The sequence below is a fragment of the Oncorhynchus mykiss genome, chromosome 6 (assembly GCF_013265735.2).
Source record: "Oncorhynchus mykiss isolate Arlee chromosome 6, USDA_OmykA_1.1, whole genome shotgun sequence".
Taxonomy (NCBI): domain Eukaryota; kingdom Metazoa; phylum Chordata; class Actinopteri; order Salmoniformes; family Salmonidae; genus Oncorhynchus; species Oncorhynchus mykiss.
Genome location: NC_048570.1, coordinates 97290687 through 97310683, shown reverse-complemented (window position 1 = coordinate 97310683; position 19997 = coordinate 97290687). Strand labels below are relative to the sequence as shown.

Genomic DNA, 19997 nt, shown 5'->3' with positions numbered 1-19997 from the left:
CCTGGTGACATAGTGTTGTGGATGGTAGTATCCTGTATATGTCCTGGTGACATAGTGTTGAGGAGGGTAGTATCCTGTATATATCCTGGTGACATAGTGAAGGTTATGTTGAGGATGGTAGTATCCTGTATAAGTCCTGGTGACATAGTGTTGTGGATGGTAGTATCCTGTATAAGTCCTGGTGACATAGTGTTGTGGATGGTAGTATCCTGTATATGTCCTGGTGACATAGTGTTGTGGATGGTAGTATCCTGTATATATCCTGGTGACATAGTGTTGAGGATGGTAGTATCCTGTATATATCCTGGTGACATAGTGAAGGTTATGTTGAGGATGGTAATATCTTGTATAAGTCCTTGCCGAATCCAAATGTTTCTAATTCTACAACATGTAGGAGCTTATATTCTCACCTGCTCGTATGTTCTCTCTCCTCTCTCTCTCTCTCTCTCCCCTTTCTCTCTCCTCTCTCTCTCTCTCTCTCTCTCCCCTTTCTCTCTCCTCTCTGTCTCTGTCTCTCTCTCCTCTCTCTCTCTTTCGCTCTCTCCTCTATCTCTCTTTCGCTCTCTCCCTCTCCTCTCTCGCTCTCTTGCTCTCTCGCTCTCGCCTTCTCCTCTCCTCCCTCTCTCTCCCTATCCTCTCTCACCTTTCTCTTTCTCTCCCCTGCTCTCTTTCTCTCGCCTCTCTCTCTCGCTCTCCCCTCTCCTCTCTCTCGCTCTCCCCTCTCTTCTCTCTCTCTCCGTTCTCTCTCTCTCCTCTTTCTTTCTTTCTCTTCCCCCTCTCCCCGCTCGTCTCTTTTTCCCTCTCCTCTCTCTGTCCCTCCCTCTCCTCCCTCCAGATGATCAACGTGCTGACTAGTGATGGCTACAGGATGTTTGAGGCTGTGCTGTTTGGTACCTTCCTGCTGTGTATCCCTGTGCTACTGACCGCCTGTATGATCTACGCCTGCTACACTCTAGGATACACTGCCCTCATAGGAGTCTCTGTCTACCTCGTATTCATCCCCATACAGGTACTAACCCTCATAGGAGTGTCTATCTACCTCGTATTCATCCCCATACAGGTACTAACCCTCATAGGAGTCTCTGTCTACCTCATCTCCATCCCCACACAGGTACTAACCCTCATAGGAGTCTCTGTCTACCTCATCTTCATCCCCACACAGGAACTAACCCTAACCCTCATAGGAGTCCCTGTCTACCTCATCTGCATCCCCACACAGGTACTAACCCTCATAGGAGTCTCTGTCTACCTCATCTTCATCTCCATACAGGAACTAACCCTAACCCTCATAGGAGTCTCTGTCTACCTCATCTTCATCCCCATACAGGTACTAACCCTCATAGGAGTCTCTGTCTACCTCATCTTCATCCCCAAACAGGAACTAACCCTCATAGGAGTCTCTGTCTACCTCATCTTCATCCCCAAACAGGTACTAACCCTAACCCTCATAGGAGTCTCTGTCTACCTCATCTTCATCCCCAAACAGGAACTAACCCTCATAGGAGTCTCTGTCTACCTCATCTTCATCCCCAAACAGGAACTAACCCTCATAGGAGTCTCTGTCTACCTCATCTTCATCCCCAAACAGGAACTAACCCTCATAGGAGTCTCTGTCTACCTCATCTTCATCCCCATACAGGAGCTAACCCTCATAGGAGTCTCTGTCTACCTCATCTTCATCCCCAAACAGGAACTAACCCTCATAGGAGTCTCTGTCTACCTCATCTTCATCCCCATACAGGAACTAACCCTCATATGAGTCTCTGTCTACCTCATCTTCATCCCCATACAGGAAGTAACCCTAACCCTCATAGGTGTCTCTGTCTACCTCATCTTCATCCCCTACAGGTACTAACCCTCATAGGAGTCTCTGTCTACCTCATCTTCATCCCCACACAGGAACTAACCCTAACCCTCATAGGAGTCCCTGTCTACCTCATCTCCATCCCCACACAGGTACTAACCCTCATAGGAGTCTCTGTCTACCTCATCTCCATCCCCTACAGGAACTAACCCTAACCCTCATAGGAGTCCCTGTCTACCTCATCTTCATCCCCTACAGGAACTAACCCTCATAGGAGTCTCTGTCTACCTCATCTCCATCCCCACACAGGTACTAACCCTCATAGGAGTCCCTGTCTACCTCATCTTCATCCCCATACAGGAACTAACCCTAACCCTCATAGGAGTCTCTGTCTACCTCATCTTCATCCCCTACAGGAACTAACCCTCATAGGAGTCTCTGTCTACCTCATCTTCATCCCCAAACAGGAAGTAACCCTAACCCTCATAGGAGTCTATGTCTACCTCATCTTCATCCCCTACAGGAACTAACCCTCATAGGAGTCTCTGTCTACCTCATCTTCATCCCCAAACAGGAAGTAACCCTAACCCTCATAGGAGTCTATGTCTACCTCATCTTCATCCCCAAACAGGTGCTAACCCTCATAGGAGTCTCTGTCTACCTCATCTTCATCCCCAAACAGGAAGTAACCCTAACCCTCATAGGAGTCTATGTCTACCTCGTCTTCATCCCCACACAGGAAGTAACCCTAACCCTCATAGGAGTCTCTGACTCTGACCAGTATGCTATTCTGTTGTCTGTAGTTTACCATGGGCCAGACTGACCAGTATGTTGTCGTATTGTCTGTAGTTTACCAAGGGCCAGACTGACCAGTATGTCGTTGTGTCGTCTGTAGTTTTCCATGGCCAGACTGATCCAAGTGTTCAGGAGGAAAGCGGTGAGCGTCACAGACACTCGTGTCCGCACCATGAACGAGGTTCTCACCTGCATCAAACTCATCAAGATGTATGCCTGGGAAACCTCCTTCGAGAAGAAAATCACCGGTGAGGAAGAGTAGGGTCACCACAGGGTGTTAGGAAGGTATCTAAAGAGGATACTGAAGGTGTTTATTGGCCAAATACCATCTCCTGATTATATAGTAATGTGTAGATCTGTTTGAAAAAAAAACGATTTTGAATCCTTTTTAGTTGTAATTTTAAAGCAGAAATATTTAAAAAAAGTTCAAAGGTGTGTAGACTTTCTACATTATTAGAGTTCTATAGTCACTGTACATACTAGTATATTATCAGAGTTCTATAGTCACTGTACCTACTAGTATATTATCAGAGTTCTATAGTCACTGTACATACTAGTATATTATTAGAGTTCTATAGTCACTGTACATACTAGTATATTATCAGAGTTCTATAGTCACTGTATATACTAGTATATTATCAGAGTTCTATAGTCACTGTACCTACTAGTATATTATCAGAGTTCTATAGTCACTGTACATACTAGTATATTATTAGAGTTCTATAGTCACTGTATATACTAGTATATTATTAGAGTTCTGTAGTCACTGTACATACTAGTATATTATTAGAGTTCTATAGTCACTGTATATACTAGTATATTATTAGAGTTCTATAGTCACTGTACATACTAGTATATTATTAGAGTTCTGTAGTCACTGTCGATACTAGTATATTATTAGAGTTCTATAGTCACTGTACATACTAGTATATTATTAGAGTTCTATAGTCACTGTACATACTAGTATATTATTAGAGTTCTATAGTCACTGTACATACTAGTATATTATTAGAGTTCTATAGTCACTGTATATACTAGTATATTATTAGAGTTCTATAGTCACTGTACATACTAGTATATTATTAGAGTTCTATAGTCACTGTATATACTAGTATATTATTAGAGTTCTATAGTCACTGTACATACTAGTATATTATTAGAGTTCTATAGTCACTGTATATACTAGTATATTATTAGAGTTCTATAGTCACTGTATATACTAGTATATTATTATAGTTCTATAGTCACTGTATATACTAGTATATTATTAGAGTTCTATATTATTAGAGTTCTATAGTCACTGTACATACTAGTATATTATTAGAGTTCTATAGTCACTGTACATACTAGTATATTATTAGAGTTCTATATTATTAGAGTTCTATATTATTAGAGTTCTATAGTCACTGTATATACTAGTATATTATTAGAGTTCTATAGTCACTGTACATACTAGTATATTATTAGAGTTCTATAGTCACTGTATATACTAGTATATTATTAGAGTTCTATAGTCACTGTATATACTAGTATATTATTAGAGTTCTATAGTCACTGTACATACTAGTATATTATTAGAGTTCTATAGTCACTGTATATACTAGTATATTATTAGAGTTCTATAGTCACTGTACATACTAGTATATTATTAGAGTTCTATAGTCACTGTATATACTAGTATATTATTAGAGTTCTATAGTCACTGTACATACTAGTATATTATTAGAGTTCTATAGTCACTGTATATACTAGTATATTATTAGAGTTCTATAGTCACTGTACATACTAGTATATTATTAGAGTTCTATAGTCACTGTACATACTAGTATATTATTAGAGTTCTATAGTCACTGTATATACTAGTATATTATTAGAGTTCTATAGTCACTGTACATACTAGTATATTATTAGAGTTCTGTAGTCACTGTACATACTAGTATATTATTAGAGTTCTATAGTCACTGTATATACTAGTATATTATTAGAGTTCTATAGTCACTGTACATACTAGTATATTATTAGAGTTCTATAGTCACTGTACATACTAGTATATTATTAGAGTTCTATAGTCACTGTATATACTAGTATATTATTAGAGTTCTATAGTCACTGTACATACTAGTATATTATTAGAGTTCTGTAGTCACTGTACATACTAGTATATTATTAGAGTTCTATAGTCACTGTATATACTAGTATATTATTAGAGTTCTATAGTCACTGTACATACTAGTATATTATTAGAGTTCTATAGTCACTGTATATACTAGTATATTATTAGAGTTCTATAGTCACTGTACATACTAGTATATTATTAGAGTTCTATAGTCACTGTATATACTAGTATATTATTAGAGTTCTATAGTCACTGTACATACTAGTATATTATTAGAGTTCTGTAGTCACTGTACATACTAGTATATTATTAGAGTTCTATAGTCACTGTACATACTAGTATATTATTAGAGTTCTATAGTCACTGTATATACTAGTATATTATTAGAGTTCTATAGTCACTGTACATACTAGTATATTATTAGAGTTCTGTAGTCACTGTACATACTAGTATATTATTAGAGTTCTGTAGTCACTGTATATACTAGTATATTATTAGAGTTCTATAGTCACTGTACATACTAGTATATTATTAGAGTTCTGTAGTCACTGTACATACTAGTATATTATTAGAGTTCTATAGTCACTGTATATACTAGTATATTATTAGAGTTCTGTAGTCACTGTATATACTAGTATATTATTAGAGTTCTATAGTCACTGTACATACTAGTATATTATTAGAGTTCTGTAGTCACTGTACATACTAGTATATTATTAGAGTTCTATAGTCACTGTACATACTAGTATATTATTAGAGTTCTGTAGTCACTGTACATACTAGTATATTATTAGAGTTCTGTAGTCACTGTATATACTAGTATATTATTAGAGTTCTATAGTCACTGTACATACTAGTATATTATTAGAGTTCTGTAGTCACTGTACATACTAGTATATTATTAGAGTTCTATAGTCACTGTATATACTAGTATATTATTAGAGTTCTATAGTCACTGTACATACTAGTATATTATTAGAGTTCTATAGTCACTGTACATACTAGTATATTATTAGAGTTCTATAGTCACTGTACATACTAGTATATTATTAGAGTTCTATAGTCACTGTATATACTAGTATATTATTAGAGTTCTGTAGTCACTGTATATACTAGTATATTATTAGAGTTCTATAGTCACTGTACATACTAGTATATTATTAGAGTTCTGTAGTCACTGTACATACTAGTATATTATTAGAGTTCTATAGTCACTGTATATACTAGTATATTATTAGAGTTCTATAGTCACTGTATATACTAGTATATTATTAGAGTTCTATAGTCACTGTATATACTAGTATATTATTAGAGTTCTGTAGTCACTGTATATACTAGTATATTATTAGAGTTCTATAGTCACTGTACATACTAGTATATTATTAGAGTTCTGTAGTCACTGTACATACTAGTATATTATTAGAGTTCTATAGTCACTGTATATACTAGTATATTATTAGAGTTCTATAGTCACTGTACATACTAGTATATTATTAGAGTTCTATAGTCACTGTACATACTAGTATATTATTAGAGTTCTATAGTCACTGTACATACTAGTATATTATTAGAGTTCTATAGTCACTGTACATACTAGTATATTATTAGAGTTCTATAGTCACTGTATATACTAGTATATTATTAGAGTTCTATAGTCACTGTACATACTAGTATATTATTAGAGTTCTATAGTCACTGTACATACTAGTATATTATTAGAGTTCTATAGTCACTGTATATACTAGTATATTATTAGAGTTCTGTAGTCACTGTACATACTAGTATATTATTAGAGTTCTATAGTCACTGTATATACTAGTATATTATTAGAGTTCTGTAGTCACTGTACATACTAGTATATTATTAGAGTTCTATAGTCACTGTATATACTAGTATATTATTAGAGTTCTATAGTCACTGTACATACTAGTATATTATTAGAGTTCTATAGTCACTGTACATACTAGTATATTATTAGAGTTCTATAGTCACTGTATATACTAGTATATTATTAGAGTTCTGTAGTCACTGTATATACTAGTATATTATTAGAGTTCTATAGTCACTGTATATACTAGTATATTATTAGAGTTCTGTAGTCACTGTATATACTAGTATATTATTAGAGTTCTATAGTCACTGTACATACTAGTATATTATTAGAGTTCTATAGTCACTGTACATACTAGTATATTATTAGAGTTCTATAGTCACTGTATATACTAGTATATTATTAGAGTTCTGTAGTCACTGTATATACTAGTATATTATTAGAGTTCTATAGTCACTGTACATACTAGTATATTATTAGAGTTCTATATTATTAGAGTTCTATAGTCACTGTACATACTAGTATATTATTAGAGTTCTATAGTCACTGTACATACTAGTATATTATTAGAGTTCTATAGTCACTGTATATACTAGTATATTATTAGAGTTCTATAGTCACTGTATATACTAGTATATTATTAGAGTTCTATAGTCACTGTATATACTAGTATATTATTAGAGTTCTATAGTCACTGTATATACTAGTATATTATTAGAGTTCTATAGTCACTGTATATACTAGTATATTATTAGAGTTCTATAGTCACTGTACATACTAGTATATTATTAGAGTTCTATAGTCACTGTATATACTAGTATATTATTAGAGTTCTATAGTCACTGTACATACTAGTATATTATTAGAGTTCTATAGTCACTGTACATACTAGTATATTATTAGAGTTCTATAGTCACTGTATATACTAGTATATTATTAGAGTTCTATAGTCACTGTATATACTAGTATATTATTAGAGTTCTATAGTCACTGTATATACTAGTATATTATTAGAGTTCTATAGTCACTGTATATACTAGTATATTATTAGAGTTCTATAGTCACTGTATATACTAGTATATTATTAGAGTTCTATAGTCACTGTATATACTAGTATATTATTAGAGTTCTATAGTCACTGTACATACTAGTATATTATTAGAGTTCTATAGTCACTGTATATACTAGTATATTATTATAGTTCTATAGTCACTGTATATACTAGTATATTATTAGAGTTCTATAGTCACTGTATATACTAGTATATTATTAGAGTTCTATAGTCACTGTATATACTAGTATATTATTAGAGTTCTATAGTCACTGTATATACTAGTATATTATTAGAGTTCTATAGTCACTGTACATACTAGTATATTATTAGAGTTCTATAGTCACTGTATATACTAGTATATTATTAGAGTTCTATAGTCACTGTATATACTAGTATATTATTAGAGTTCTATAGTCACTGTATATACTAGTATATTATTAGAGTTCTATAGTCACTGTACATACTAGTATATTATTAGAGTTCTATAGTCACTGTACATACTAGTATATTATTAGAGTTCTATAGTCACTGTATATACTAGTATATTATTAGAGTTCTATATTATTAGAGTTCTATAGTCACTGTACATACTAGTATATTATTAGAGTTCTATATTATTAGAGTTCTATATTATTAGAGTTCTATATTATTAGAGTTCTATAGTCACTGTACCTACTAGTATATTATTAGAGTTCTATAGTCAATGTATATACTAGTATATTATTAGAGTTCTATAGTCACTGTATATACTAGTATATTATTAGAGTTCTATATTATTAGAGTTCTATAGTCACTGTACATACTAGTATATTATTAGAGTTCTATAGTCACTGTACATACTAGTATATTATTAGAGTTCTATATTATTATAGTTCTATAGTCACTGTACATACTAGTATATTATTAGAGTTCTATAGTCACTGTATATACTAGTATATTATTAGAGTTCTATATTATTAGAGTTCTATATTATTAGAGTTCTATAGTCACTGTATATACTAGTATATTATTAGAGTTCTATAGTCACTGTATATACTAGTATATTATTAGAGTTCTATAGTCACAGTACATACTAGTATATTATTAGAGTTCTATAGTCACTGTACATACTAGTATATTATTAGAGTTCTATAGTCACTGTATATACTAGTATATTATTAGAGTTCTATAGTCACTGTACATACTAGTATATTATTAGAGTTCTATAGTCACTGTACATACTAGTATATTATTAGAGTTCTATAGTCACTGTATATACTAGTATATTATTAGAGTTCTATAGTCACTGTACATACTAGTATATTATTAGAGTTCTATAGTCACTGTACATACTAGTATATTATTAGAGTTCTATATTATTAGAGTTCTATATTATTAGAGTTCTATATTATTAGAGTTCTATAGTCACTGTACATACTAGTATATTATTAGAGTTTTATATTATTAGAGTTCTATATTATTAGAGTTCTATAGTCACTGTACATACTAGTATATTATTAGAGTTTTATATTATTAGAGTTCTATATTATTAGAGTTCTATAGTCACTGTACATACTAGTATATTATTAGAGTTCTATAGTCACTGTACATACTAGTATATTATTAGAGTTCTATATTATTAGAGTTCTATAGTCACTGTATATACTAGTATATTATTAGAGTTCTATAGTCACTGTACATACTAGTATATTATCAGAGTTCTATAGTCACTGTACATACTAGTATATTATTAGAGTTCTATAGTCACTGTACATACTAGTATATTATTAGAGTTCTATATTATTAGAGTTCTATAGTCACTGTACATACTAGTATATTATTAGAGTTCTATATTATTAGAGTTCTATAGTCACTGTACATACTAGTATATTATTAGAGTTCTATAGTCACTGTATATACTAGTATATTATTAGAGTTCTATAGTCACTGTACATACTAGTATATTATTAGAGTTCTATAGTCACTGTACATACTAGTATATTATTAGAGTTCTATAGTCACTGTACATACTAGTATATTATTAGAGTTCTATAGTCACTGTACATACTAGTATATTATTAGAGTTCTATAGTCACTGTACATACTAGTATATTATTAGAGTTCTATAGTCACTGTATATACTAGTATATTATTAGAGTTCTATAGTCACTGTATATACTAGTATATTATTAGAGTTCTATAGTCACTGTACATACTAGTATATTATTAGAGTTCTATAGTCACTGTACATACTAGTATATTATTAGAGTTCTATAGTCACTGTACATACTAGTATATTATTAGAGTTCTATATTATTAGAGTTCTATAGTCACTGTACATACTAGTATATTATTAGAGTTCTATATTATTAGAGTTCTATAGTCACTGTACATACTAGTATATTATTAGAGTTCTATAGTCACTGTATATACTAGTATATTATTAGAGTTCTATAGTCACTGTATATACTAGTATATTATTAGAGTTCTATAGTCACTGTACATACTAGTATATTATTAGAGTTCTATAGTCACTGTATATACTAGTATATTATTAGAGTTCTATAGTCACTGTACATACTAGTATATTATTAGAGTTCTATATTATTAGAGTTCTATAGTCACTGTACCTACTAGTATATTATTAGAGTTCTATATTATTAGAGTTCTATAGTCACTGTACCTACTAGTATATTATTAGAGTTCTATATTATTAGAGTTCTATAGTCACTGTACCTACTAGTATATTATTAGAGTTCTATATTATTAGAGTTCTATAGTCACTGTACCTACTAGTATATTATTAGAGTTCTAGAACATTTGGTATAAATCTTTACTAGAGCGTTGTTTACAGTGTATACAGTGTGTTTGGATATAGTGCCATATAAAGGGAATAGGGATCCATTTTGGACACATTCCATATCTGCCTTTCTGTGTTTCCCCATCAGACATCAGGAAGAATGAGAAGCAGCTGCTGGAGATGGCTGGCTACATCCAGAGTATCAACTCCTCCATCACAACCATCATCCCCACCCTGGCAACCATCCTCACCTTCGTAGTCCACACCCTGATGGGCCTGCCCCTAAGCTCCTCGGAAGTGAGTAGTATACCTAATGCCTAGTCCTAATGCCTAGTCCTAATACCTAGTCCTAATACCTAGACCTAATACCTAGTCCTAATACCTAGACCTAATGCCTAGTCCTAATACCTAGACCTAATGCCTAGTCCTAATACCTAGACCTAATGCCTAGACCTAATACCTAGTCCTAATACCTAGTCCTAATACCTTGTCCTAATACCTAGTCCTAATACCTTGTCCTAATACCTTGTCCTAATACCTAGACCTAATGCCTAGTCCTAATGCCTAGTCCTAATACCTAGACCTAATACCTTGTCCTAATACCTAGACCTAATACCTAGTCCTAATACCTAGTCCTAATACCTAGTCCTAATACCTAGTCCTAATACCTTGTCCTAATACCTAGACCTAATGCCTAGTCCTAATGCCTAGTCCTAATACCTAGACCTAATACCTTGTCCTAATACCTAGACCTAATACCTAGTCCTAATACCTAGTCCTAATACCTTGTCCTAATACCTAGACCTAATGCCTAGTCCTAATGCCTAGTCCTAATACCTAGTCCTAATACCTTGTCCTAATACCTAGACCTAATACCTAGTCCTAATGCCTAGTCCTAATACCTAGTCCTAATACCTAGTCCTAATACCTTGTCCTAATACCTAGACCTAATGCCTAGTCCTAATGCCTAGTCCTAATACCTAGACCTAATACCTTGTCCTAATACCTAGACCTAATACCTAGTCCTAATACCTAGTCCTAATACCTTGTCCTAATACCTAGACCTAATGCCTAGTCCTAATGCCTAGTCCTAATACCTAGTCCTAATACCTTGTCCTAATACCTAGACCTAATACATAGACCTAATACCTAGTCCTAATACCTAGATCTAATACCTAGCCCTAATACCTAGTCTTAATACATTGTCCTAATACCTAGTCCTAATACCTAGACCTAATACCTAGTCCTAATACCTTGTCCTAATACCTAGACCTAATACATAGACCTAATTCCTAGTCCTAATACCTAGATCTAATACCTAGTCCTAATACCTAGTCTTACTACCTTGTCCTAATACCTAATCCTAATACCTAGACCTAATACATAGGCCTAATACCTAGTCCTAATACCTAGACCAAATACATAGTCCTAATACCTAGTCCTAATACCTAGACCTAATACATAGACCTAATTCCTAGTCCTAATACCTAGATCTAATACCTAGTCCTAATACCTAGTCTTACTACCTTGTCCTAATACCTAATCCTAATACCTAGACCTAATACATAGACCTAATACCTAGTACTAATACCTAGACCTAATACCTAGTCCTAATACCTAGTCCTAATGCCTAGTCCTAATACCTAGTCCTTATACATAGACCTTATACATAGACCTAATGCCTAATCCAAATGCCTAGACCTAATACCTAGTCCTAAAACCTATACCTAGTCCTAATACCTAGTCCTAATACCTAGTCCTAATACCTAGTCCTAGTCCTAATACCTAGTCCTAATACCTAGACCTAGTCCTAATACCTAGTCCTAATACCTAGACCTAGTCCTAATACCTAGTCCTAATACCTAGACCTAATACCTAGTCCTAATACCTGGTCCTAATACCTGTTCCTAATACCTAGTCCTAATACATAGACCTAATACCTAGACCTAGTCCTAATACCTAGTCCTAATACCTAGTCCTAATACCTAGACCTAATACCTAGTCCAACTCCTAATACCTAGTCCTAATACCTAGACCTAATACCTGGTCCTAATACCTAGACCTTGTCCTAATACCTGGTCCTAATACCTGGTCCTAATACCTAGTCCTAATACCTAGACCTAATACCTAGACCTAGTCCTAATACCTAGACCTAATACCTGGTCCTAATACCTGGTACTAATACCTAGTCCTAATACCTAGACCTAATACCTAGACCTAATACCTAGACCTAATACCTGGTCCTAATACCTGGTTCTAATACCTGGTCCTAATACCTAGACCTAGTCCTAATACCTGGTCCTAATACCTAGACCTAGTCCTAATACCTGGTCCTAATACCTGGTCCTAATACCTAGACCTAATACCTAGTCCTAATACCTGGTCCTAATACCTGGTCCTAATACCTGGTCCTAATACCTGGTCCTAATACCTGGTCCTAATACCTAGTCCTAATACCTGGTCCTAATACCTGGTCCTAATACCTGGTCCTAATACCTAATACCTGGTCCTAATACCTAGTCCTAATACCTGGTCCTAATACCTAGACCTAGTCCTAATACCTAGACCTAATACCTGGTCCTAATACCTGGTCCTAATACCTGGTCCTAATACCTGGTCCTAATACCTAGACCTAGTCCTAATACCTAGTCCTAATACCTAGTCCTAATACCTATACCTGGTCCTAATACCTGGTCCTAATACCTGGTCCTAATACCTAGACCTAATACCTAATCACCATCTTGTTTTTACCAGGCTGTTACCCTAATCGTCATCTTGTTTTTACCAGGCTGTTACCCTAATCGCCATCTTGTTTTTACCAGGCTGTTACCCTAATCGTCATCTTGTTTTTACCAGGCTGTTACCCTAATTGTCATCTTGTTTTTACCAGGCTGTTACCCTAATCGCCATCTTGTTTTTACCAGGCTGTTACCCTAATCGCCATCTTGTTTTTACCAGGCTGTTACCCTAATCGCCATCTTGTTTTTACCAGGCTGTTACCCTAATCGCCATCTTGTTTTTACCAGGCTGTTACCATAATCGCCATCTTGTTTTTACCAGGCTGTTACCCTAACCGCCATCTTGTTTTTACCAGGCTGTTACCCTAATCGCCATCTTGTTTTTACCAGGCTGTTACCATAATCGCCATCTTGTTTTTACCAGGCTGTTACCCTAATCGCCATCTTGTTTTTACCAGGTTGTTACCCTAATTGCCATCTTGTTTTTACCAGGCTGTTACCCTAATCGTCATCTTGTTTTTACCAGGCTGTTACCCTAATCGCCATCTTGTTTTTACCAGGCTGTTACCATAATCGTCATCTTGTTTTTACCAGGCTGTTACCCTAATCGCCATCTTGTTTTTACCAGGCTGTTACCCTAACCGCCATCTTGTTTTTACCAGGCTGTTACCCTAATCGCCATCTTGTTTTTACCAGGCTGTTACCATAATCGCCATCTTGTTTTTACCAGGCTGTTACCCTAATCGCCATCTTGTTTTTACCAGGTTGTTACCCTAATCGCCATCTTGTTTTTACCAGGCTGTTACCCTAATCGTCATCTTTTTTTTACCAGGCTGTTACCCTAATCGCCATCTTGTTTTTACCAGGCTGTTACCATAATCGTCATCTTGTTTTTACCAGGCTGTTACCCTAATCGCCATCTTGTTTTTACCAGGCTGTTACCATAATCGCCATCTTGTTTTTACCAGGCTTTTACCACAATCGCCATCTTTAACTCCATGCGATTCTCCCTGGGTTTGCTGCCGTTCTCTGTCAAAGCCTTAGCCGAGGGACTGGTATCGCTAGCCCGGCTAAAGGTGAGCCTCCTCTCCTTTAAAACATTATCAATAATCAACTTCATCCTCTTACTGTATATCATGAAGCACATGTGTCCTAAGCATTTCTGTTATCAGTCTCTTTGTAGCATGAAGATAAGCTCTGTGTGTTTACTGTGTGTGTGTGTTTACTGTGTGTGTGTGTGTTTACTGTGTGTGTGTGTGCCCACTGTGTGTGTGTGTGCCCACTCTGTGTGTGTGTGTGTGTGCGTGCGTGTGCGTGTCCACTCTGTGTGTGTGTGTGTGGGGGGTGGGGGGGGGTGTGTGTGGGGGGGGTGGGGGGGGGTTGTGTATGTGTGTGTGCGTGTCCACTCTGTGTGTGGGTGTGTGTGGGGGGGGGGGGGTTGTGTATGTGTGTGTGCGTGCGTGTTCACTCTCTGTGTGTGGGGGGGGGGGGGGGGGGGGGGTTGTGTATGTGTGTGTGCGTGTGTGTGTGTGCGCGTGTCCACTCTCTGTGTGTGTGTGTGCATGTGCGTGTCCACTCTCTGTGTGTGTGTGTGTGTTTAGAAACTGCTGATGACACAGAACCCAGACTCGTACCTGGTCCAGAGACATGGGTCCTCCTCGGCCCTGGTCATGGAGAAGGCAACATTCACCTGGGCCAGGCCTGAAGGACAGACAACCACTACGGCACCAGGCACCACAGCCTCTCTGAACGGAGGGAAGGTGGAACCACAGGGCCAGAATGGGACTCACACACCGGGCAAGACCGAGGCCAAGCCCACCCTGAGAAACATCTCCTTCAACCTGCCTAAGGTAGGTGCTGGTTGGGGTTAGATAGGGCTTTTGATTGGGTGAGATGGGGTGAGTGGGGTCTGGGTTAGATAGGGCTTTTGATTGGGTTAGATGGGGTGAGTGGGGTCTGGGTTAGATAGGGCTTTTGATTGGGTTAGATGGGGTGAGCGGGGTCTGGGTTAGATAGGGCTTTTGATTGGGTGAGATGGGGTGAGTGGGGTCTGGGTTAGATAGGGCTTTTGATTGGGTTAGATGGGGTGATTGGGGTCTGGGTTAGATAGAGCTTTTGATTGGGTGAGATGGGGTCTGGGTTAGATAGGGCTTTTGATTGGGTGAGATGGGGTGAGTGCGGTCTGGGTTAGGTGGGGTAAGCAGGGGTCAGAGTTAAGATAAGGTAAGCAGGGGTCAGAGTTAGATGAGGTAAGCAGGGGTCAGAGTTAAGATGAGGTAAGCAGGGGTCAGAGTTAGATGAGGTAAACAGGGGTCAGAGTTAATATAGGTTAAGCAGGGGTCAGAGTTAGATGAGGTAAGCAGGGGTCAGAGTTAAGATGGGGTAAGCAGGGGTCAGAGTTAGATGTGGTAAGCACGGGTCAGAGTTAGATGGGGTAAGCAGGGGTCAGAGTTAGATGGGGTAAGCAGGGGTCAGAGTTAGATGGGTTAAGCAGGGGTCAGAGTTCGGTGGAATTAGCAGGGGTCGGAGTTAATATAGGTTAAGCAGGGGTCAGAGTTAGATGAGGTAAGCAGGGGTCAGAGTTAGATGAGGTAAGCAGGGGTCAGAGTTAAGATGGAGTAAGCAGGGGTCAGAGTTCAGTGAGATTAGCAGGGGTCGGAGTTAGATGAGGTAAGCAGGGGTCAGAATTAGATGAGGTAAGCAGCGGTCGGAGTTAGATGAGGTAAGCAGTGGTCGGAGTTATGTGATTGATTACTGATGACTGTTTGCCTTTTTAGGGAAACCTGCTTGGTATCTGTGGCAACGTGGGAAGTGGGAAGACATCGCTGATATCGAGCATCTTAGAACAGGTTTGCTTCAAAGTGTTTGTTACCACTTACCACAGTTAAATGTTCACGTATACAAACAATACATGCCACATAGAATAAAGGCCTCACTATGACTGAAAATTGGCAGACATGGTCAAATGAATGGTCTCATCCAAAGATTCTTCCAGAAAGTGTATTGAGTATTGTTTAGCGTTGCGTGATATGTTCCCCAGATGCACCTGCAGCATGGTTCAGTCACAGCAGACGGAGACTTTGCCTACGTTTCCCAGCAGGCCTGGATCTTCCACGGTACGGTCCAAGACAATATCTTGATGGGGGAACCCTTCAACCAGACCAGGTAGTGTTACTGTTCTCCTTTACTTTACCTGGGCCAGGTAATGTTACTGTGGTCTGTTCTCCTTTACTTTACCTGGCCAGGTAATGTTACTGTGGTCTGTTCTCCTGTACTTTACCTGGCCAGGTAATGTTACTGTGGTCTGTTCTCCTTTACTTTACCTGGCCAGGTAATGTTACTCTGGTCTGTTCTCCTGTACCTGGCCAGGTAATGTTACTGTGGTCTGTTCTCCTGTACCTGGCCAGGTAATGTTACTGTGGTCTGTTCTCCTTTACTTTACCTGGCAGGTAATGTTACTGTGGTCTGTTCTCCTTTACTTCACCTGGCCAGGTAATGTTACTGTGGTCTGTTCTCCTTTACTTTACCTGGCCAGGTAATGTTACTGTGGTCTGTTCTCCTTTACTTTACCTGGCCAGGTAATGTTACTCTGGTCTGTTCTCCTTTACTTTACCTGGCCAGGTAATGTTACTGTGGTCTGTTCTCCTGTACTTTACCTGGCCAGGTAATGTTACTGTGGGTCTGTTCTCCTTTACTTTACCTGGCCAGGTAATGTTACTGTGGTCTGTTCTCCTTTACTTTACCTGGCCAGGTAATGTTACTGTGGTCTGTTTACCTTTACTTTACCTGGCCAGGTAATGTTACTGTGGTCTGTTCTCCTGTACCTGGCCAGGTAATGTTACTATGGTCTGTTCTCCTTTACTTTACCTGGCCAGGTAATGTTACTGTGGTCTGTTCTCTTTTACTTTACCTGGCCAGGTAATGTTACTGTGGTCTGTTCTCCTTTACTTTACCTAGCCAGGTAATGTTACTGTGGTCTGTTCTCCTTTACTTTACCTGCCAGGTAATGTTACTGTGGTCTGTTCTCCTATACTTTACCTGGCCAGGTAATGTTACTGTGGTCTGTTTACCTTTACTTTACCTGCCAGGTAATGTTACTGTGGTCTGTTCTCCTATACTTTACCTGCCAGGTAATGTTACTGTGGTCTGTTCTCCTATACTTTACCTGGCCAGGTAATGTTACTGTGGTCTGTTTACCTTTACTTTACCTGCCAGGTAATGTTACTGTGGTCTGTTCTCCTTTACTTTACCTAGCCAGGTAATGTTACTGTGGTCTGTTCTCCTTTTACTTTACCTGGCCAGGTAATGTTACTCTGGTCTGTTCTCCTTTACTTTACCTGGCCAGGTAATGTTACTGTGGTCTGTTCTCCTGTACTTTACCTGGCCAGGTAATGTTACTGTGGTCTGTTCTCCTTTACTTTACCTGGCCAGGTAATGTTACTGTGGTCTGTTCTCCTTTACTTTACCTGGCCAGGTAATGTTACTGTGGTCTGTTTACCTTTACTTTACCTGGCCAGGTAATGTTACTGTGGTCTGTTCTCCTGTACCTGGCCAGGTAATGTTACTATGGTCTGTTCTCCTTTACTTTACCTGGCCAGGTAATGTTACTGTGGTCTGTTCTCTTTTACTTTACCTGGCCAGGTAATGTTACTGTGGTCTGTTCTCCTTTACTTTACCTAGCCAGGTAATGTTACTGTGGTCTGTTCTCCTTTACTTTACCTGCCAGGTAATGTTACTGTGGTCTGTTCTCCTATACTTTACCTGGCCAGGTAATGTTACTGTGGTCTGTTTACCTTTACTTTACCTGCCAGGTAATGTTACTGTGGTCTGTTCTCCTATACTTTACCTGCCAGGTAATGTTACTGTGGTCTGTTCTCCTATACTTTACCTGGCCAGGTAATGTTACTGTGGTCTGTTTACCTTTACTTTACCTGCCAGGTAATGTTACTGTGGTCTGTTCTCCTTTACTTTACCTGGCCAGGTAATGTTACTATGGTCTGTTCTCCTTTACTTTACCTGCCAGGTAATGTTACTGTGGTCTGTTCTCCTGTACCTGGCCAGGTAATGTTACTGTGGTCTGTTCTCCTTTACTTTACCTGGTCAGGTATTGTTACTGTGGTCTGTTCTCCTTTACTTTACCTGGCCAGGTAATGTTACTATGGTCTGTTCTCCTGTACCTGGCCAGGTAATGTTACTATGGTCTGTTCTCCTTTACTTTACCTGGCCAGGTAATGTTACTCTGGTCTGTTCTCCTTTACTTTACCTGGCCAGGTAATGTTACTGTGGTCTGTTCTCCTTTACTTTACCTGGCCAGGTAATGTTACTGTGGTCTGTTTACCTTTACTTTACCTGGCCAGGTAACGTTACTGTGGTCTGTTCTCCTTTACTTTACCTGGCAGGTAATGTTACTATGGTCTGTTCTCCTTTACTTTACCTGGCCAGGTAACGTTACTGTGGTCTGTTCTCCTTTACTTTATCTGGCCAGGTAATGTTACTATGGTCTGTTCTCCTTTACTTTACCTGGCCAGGTAATGTTACTGTGGTCTGTTCTCCTTTACTTTACCTGACAGGTAATGTTACTATGGTCTGTTCTCCTTTACTTTACCTGGCCAGGTAATGTTACTGTGGTCTGTTCTCCTTTACTTTACCTGCCAGGTAATGTTACTGTGGTCTGTTCTCCTTTACTTTACCTGGCCAGGTAATGTTACTCTGGTCTGTTCTCCTGTACCTGGCCAGGTAATGTTACTGTGGTCTGTTCTCCTTTACTTTACCTGGCCAGGTAATGTTACTGTGGTCTGTTCTCCTATACTTTACCTGGCCAGGTAATGTTACTGTGGTCTGTTCTCCTTTACTTTACCTGGCCAGGTAATGTTACTGTGGACTGTTCTCCTTTACTTTACCTGCCCAGGTAATGTTACTGTGGTCTGTTCTCCTTTACTTTACCTGCCAGGTAATGTTACTGTGGTCTGTTCTCCTTTACTTTACCTGGCCAGGTAATGTTATTATGGTCTGTTCTCCTGTACCTGGCCAGGTAATGTTACTGTGGTCTGTTCTCCTTTACTTTACCTGGCCAGGTAATGTTACTGTGGTCTGTTCTCCTTTACTTTACCTGGCCAGGTAATGTTACTGTGGTCTGTTCTCCTTTACTTTACCTGGCCAGGTAATGTTACTGTGGTCTGTTCTCCTTTACTTTACCTGGCCAGGTAATGTTACTGTGGTCTGTTCTCCTTTACTTTACCTGGCCAGGTAATGTTACTGTGGTCTGTTCTCCTTTACTTTACCTGGCCAGGTAATGTTACTGTGGTCTGTTCTCCTTTACTTTACCTGGCCAGGTAATGTTACTGTGGTCTGTTCTCCTTTACTTTACCTGGCCAGGTAATGTTACTGTGGTCTGTTCTCCTTTACTTTACCTGGCCAGGTAATGTTACTGTGGTCTGCTCTCCTTCACTTTACCTGCCAGGTAATGTTAGTGTGGTCTGTTCTCCTGTACCTGGCCAGGTAATGTACTGTTACTGTTCTCCTTTACTTTACCTGGCCAGGTAATGTTACTGTGGTCTGTTCTCCTTTACTTTACCTGTCCAGGTAATGTTACTGTGGTCTGTTCTCCTGTACCGGGCCAGGTAATGTTACTGTGGTCTGTTCTCCTTTACTTTACCTGCCAGGTAATGTTACTGTGGTCTGTTCTCCTTTACTTTACCTGGCAGGTAATGTTACTATGGTCTGTTCTCTTTTACTTTACCTGGCCAGGTAATGTTACTGTGGTCTGTTCTCCTTTACTTTACCTGGCCAGGTAATGTTACTGTGGTCTGTTCTCCTGTACCGGGCCAGGTAATGTTACTGTGGTCTGTTCTCCTTTACTTTACCTGGCAGGTAATGTTAC

General features: G+C 38.1%; 1 protein-coding gene across 1 annotated transcript in view; it reads left to right on the top strand.

Moving 5' to 3' along the window:
- LOC110511555 (multidrug resistance-associated protein 9) overlaps window positions 1-19997 on the top strand; it is a 122754-nt gene that overhangs the window by 37069 nt on the left and 65688 nt on the right. Inside the window, exons 7-13 of the mRNA XM_036981679.1 lie at window positions 836-1009; window positions 2700-2847; window positions 10528-10676; window positions 14086-14193; window positions 14719-14967; window positions 15895-15966; window positions 16158-16282. Coding sequence (XP_036837574.1) covers window positions 836-1009; window positions 2700-2847; window positions 10528-10676; window positions 14086-14193; window positions 14719-14967; window positions 15895-15966; window positions 16158-16282 — 1025 coding nt within the window. The remainder of the gene's footprint in view (window positions 1-835; window positions 1010-2699; window positions 2848-10527; window positions 10677-14085; window positions 14194-14718; window positions 14968-15894; window positions 15967-16157; window positions 16283-19997) is intronic.